This window comes from Penaeus monodon, chromosome 29 (assembly GCF_015228065.2).
Source record: "Penaeus monodon isolate SGIC_2016 chromosome 29, NSTDA_Pmon_1, whole genome shotgun sequence".
In the NCBI taxonomy this organism is placed as follows: Eukaryota; Metazoa; Arthropoda; class Malacostraca; order Decapoda; family Penaeidae; genus Penaeus; species Penaeus monodon.
In genome coordinates, this window is record NC_051414.1 from 25,150,252 (window position 1) to 25,154,548 (window position 4,297).

At 37.0% G+C, this 4,297-nt stretch overlaps 1 protein-coding gene across 1 annotated transcript in view; it reads right to left on the reverse strand.

Moving 5' to 3' along the window:
- Positions 1 to 229: 229 nt before the first annotated feature.
- LOC119592071 (fibroblast growth factor receptor-like 1) overlaps positions 230 to 4,297 on the reverse strand; it is an 82,438-nt gene continuing 78,370 nt past the window's right edge. Inside the window, exons 6-10 of the mRNA XM_037940882.1 lie at positions 4,077 to 4,239; positions 3,696 to 3,817; positions 3,348 to 3,488; positions 3,026 to 3,128; positions 230 to 2,810 (exon numbers count right to left, since the gene is read on the reverse strand). Of these exons, the coding sequence (XP_037796810.1) occupies positions 2,329 to 2,810; positions 3,026 to 3,128; positions 3,348 to 3,488; positions 3,696 to 3,817; positions 4,077 to 4,239 (1,011 nt within the window). The 3' untranslated portion in view covers positions 230 to 2,328. The remainder of the gene's footprint in view (positions 2,811 to 3,025; positions 3,129 to 3,347; positions 3,489 to 3,695; positions 3,818 to 4,076; positions 4,240 to 4,297) is intronic.

Here is a 4,297-nt window from a genome sequence, read left to right on the forward strand (position 1 = left end):
ATCCAGCCTTAAAATTCCATTGATTTTGCCTGTAATATATCCACACTTACATTATGCAAATATTCAAAACATGTAATAAAATATCAGAACTAAAAACATGAGTAAAGTATATATTTGCAAACCTATTTTTTAATATGAATCTAGGTGCAGAAGCAAGCTGGCCACTTATCAGAAAGAATCTAAAAAATATAAAATATTTTCTTGGTAGCTCATAATCAGAGAATGCAACTAGGATTTATACATATATTTTTTTACTATTTATACATCTGGAGGGAGTGATAGTGTCACTTATAAATATTTGTTGTGGTAGAAAATGAACAAATCATGATGTTCCATCTATTTGGTTGTATCCTAGAAAATAAAGGAAAATAACAAATTAAAGTAACACATGCCACTGTGTTCACCTCTGATTGAAACCAGTGCATAGTTTAATGATTTAACAACTTCGATGACAAGGCAATAGCATTGCCATTACAAATATCATTTTATATTTATGATGATATTGACTGTATAACTTGAAACTTGCATGTTTGGACACAATGCCAAAGTAATGGAAGCTCCTAATAGTGACAATTTTGACCAAGATACTTGCAGCATTATAGGTCAGTTACAATGAACCATGCCTTCACTTTACAACCTCTTGTCAAAGGGCTTACCACTGTTACTACCAGATATGTAGAGTATTCAGATTGATTTCCTCAGGTACAACATGCTATACTGTAATTATATACAATATCTCTCTAAAACATGGAGCATAGCTGCACTTCCTTAAGACATAGGTAGTGTGTAATGAGACTGTAAATACATTTACAGTTCAATGGTCTCTAAATCTTTAATGTTTATATAAAAAGCTTTCTTGAAGAAGCTGGGATTGTATCACCATGCAAAGCAGTGCAATCTTAATTTTTCCAAGATGCACAAGCCTGCACTAGAATGCTGTCTTACCTTCTTCAGTTAACCTTTGCATTTCTTCTATCTTACAAGACACCATTACTGCTTCCTGCAGTTACCATTCTCTGCATGCCTTCTGTCTTAAGCTGAGAAAATCAAATTCCTAAGCCTGATTCTCCTGTCACATAATGAGATTACTGAAGCACATCTGATCACAGGCTCAAAAGTTGCAACTATTATTACATAAACAAAACCTTCATGGCTTCACTCTATAAAAAAAATGTTCCAGAAAACTGTGTCATATAACAAAGCCAAATGGCCACAGTAAAATATATATATTTTTATACTTTATATTTCACTATAAAGGAGAAAACTCAATGAATTCTTTCATGCAACATAAACCTTTCCATTATAGGAAAATTATGAGAAAAAATAATAATATTAAATTATATAGATTATCACATATTCCCACAAATTTTGAGGCACTAATACCAACCTATATTAAGACCTTTTTTCCTATTTCCAAGAGTTATAAAAAGCAGCAAAGAGGAATGAAAAAACTAATGGTTGTGATATCCCTCCTTTTTAGCATGTTTCTCTATGTGATAGCCTAATTAGCATCTCCTTTGGCACATATAAAAAATACCATAGTTCAATTAACTACAGTTGCCTTAAAAATTAACATAGAAAAGAACTTTAAACTGGAATTAACTATTTCACTGCAATGCATCAACATCTACCTATATAATGTACTGTACAGATTAGAAACTCCTAAACAAATGAAAACATGACAGCGCCTGACTAGACTCCAACTTTCTTCAATTAAGGTGGAACTGCTCAATGTGAATAAACTTGTATTAGCTTGGGACATTTTCATCCTAAGTTTGCAAGGAATTAACATTTAGGAGACAAAATATGGATAAAAATTAGGATGAAAAGAAGCCTAAAAACACATGGTTGATAATGAACTAACTGTAGCATGCTGTAAAACATTGATTTCAAGTAGGGTTACTCTCCATCCCAACCTTCACAGTAAGTCTACAACACAATCATCTGACAAAATAATATATTATTTACAAGGGACTCTTATTGTTTATGACAGACTAGAGATAATGGTTCTCTACTCACACCAACAAGGGAAAACTATTTTTAGCTTGTTAGCTCTATTTCTTTTGTAAGTTCTGAAATCTTTCAAGGACATGATAAAAGTTGAACAAATTGTAACTTTCATCTTTATCACAGATTCTTGTTAAATGTTCAGAATATGATACTAAAGTACAGTACATAGTCTGCTTGTGTCACTGTATCAGTTTTTTAAGGAAATACAGTAAAAGTCAACAGACCTCTGACATTTAGTAAATTTTCAAAGTGACCAGCAATGTTTAACGAAAAACCTGTAGCATAAGATACGCCCCACTACACTAGTCTGTCTCGTGATCATATGACATCCAGATGTTGGTACTGATATTCAGGTCTCCCCACAGATGCTGCAGGTGCCTGTGGTCGCTGGGCAATGTAGACAGAAGCAGCAGTGGCTGGGTCCTGATATACAATAATTGGCTGTGCCCCTTGTCCACCTCCTGCCATGGCAGACTGAGGAGGAAGGTGTACCACACCCCCAGCATACTGCAGCAAAGGTCCTTCTGGGCCTACAGCATGTCCATGTGGAGTTCCCTGCTGACTATTGTGCTTGGCTGTCTGGGGCACATAACGGGGATGGTGTGCCGGTGGGGGCTGCATCTTTCCCTGGTTCATGGGAGGCGGTGGTAACAGGGCCCCTTCGCTTGGGCCTGGGGGTGGGGGCGGTTTGCTGGTCTGGACACGGCGAACAGTCATCACTATTACAATGACCACAATTAATCCTGCCACACAGCCCAGACCCACTACAAGCATTAACATGTTGCTTTCAGAAGTCTCAGCTGCAAGTCATAGAGAACATTTTAATACAAGATCTAGGTATATCATAGCTCATGAATACAGTAAGTATAAATATATTTTAATGATATGCAGATATGCTAGTAATATTCTCTGTAAATATTATTATGTGTAACTAAAAAATTAGTGTATATTTAATAAATTAATAAATAGAAATTTAATCAGGGATGTGTATGTTTTTCATCTATTCTATACTTACTAATCACTGAGAGATATGCTTGTCTGTAGTCTAAGCCATAACTGTTTGTCACAGTGCAAACATAAAATCCAACATCTTGCATCGAGGCTCTGGGTATCACAAGCTGAAAATATGTGTTGTTTTAAATACTATGAAATCATCTCATCCTTTACTCATTTAAACCTCTATATTTAAGTGGCAAATAGTTATTCCTCATCAAAAGATAATAATAAAAAGGACAATTTCACAACAATCTTTCTTTTCCTAAGTAATTTAAAAAGTTGCAGAAAGTTTAGAAATCTTGCAAGGTTGCTGAATAAATCAAGGCTTTCTTGGGATTCACCTTCGTATAGAATGACCCATCCCCGGGAGTGAGGACTTGAGCTGCCTGGAGAACAACATATCGATGACCCTTCCAAGTAATAGTCTGGTTCTCATGAACATAGTTGCCGTCGGAGGAGCCGTCTTCCAGTCGACGAAGCCACTGTTGGAGAATCAGTGATAAAGGCATGGTATGGGATGCGTATGACTATTCAACAGTACTAGACATATAGTATGAACTCAAAAGTACTTGTCAAATAGTACGAATTCAAAAGTGCTAGTCAAATAGCATATACAGTACATGTATATACCATATAATCTCCATAATATCACAACACTACATCTGAAAATGAACATAAACTATACTGACCTTTATATGCGGGGTGACCTCCGACGTTCCACTGCACTGGAACGTCGCCACTGAGCCTTCGACTACGGTAGTATTAGCTGGATCCTGAGGATTGAATTCCGGTTCTCGAGGGCGAGCTTGTCCTGTACAGACGAAGAGCAGGTAAGTAAGAGCCTGGTAATATTAAAATGATGATTCTCTTGAATATTCCATAGAAAAAAATATATCCATACACAGAAGTCTGACGTAATGCCTTGGTCAACGCTATACAATCTTTTCCCTGCTACAAAAATAATAACAATGAAGTGACCAACAATCAAAAGGTAAAATGCAGCAACAGCATCGTCCATTCAGTAAACATATACCCTCCAGCAAGTAATAACACCTTTAAGTCTGCCTTACCTATCACCCTGACCGTCCAATTGGCAGTCACGGCACCTACAGAGTTGGCGGCAGCGCACGTATATATGGCGCTGTCCATTGGCGTTAGGTTCAGGAGGTGCAGGTAATGCTTCGTCAGGCGCGACTCTCCTCCTAGTTCTTCGTCCGTGAGTTCTACACCGTCCTGTGAGAGAGGCGAGAGTAAGGATTTGTAGACTGTAGGTGGTTGTCTGATTACGAGC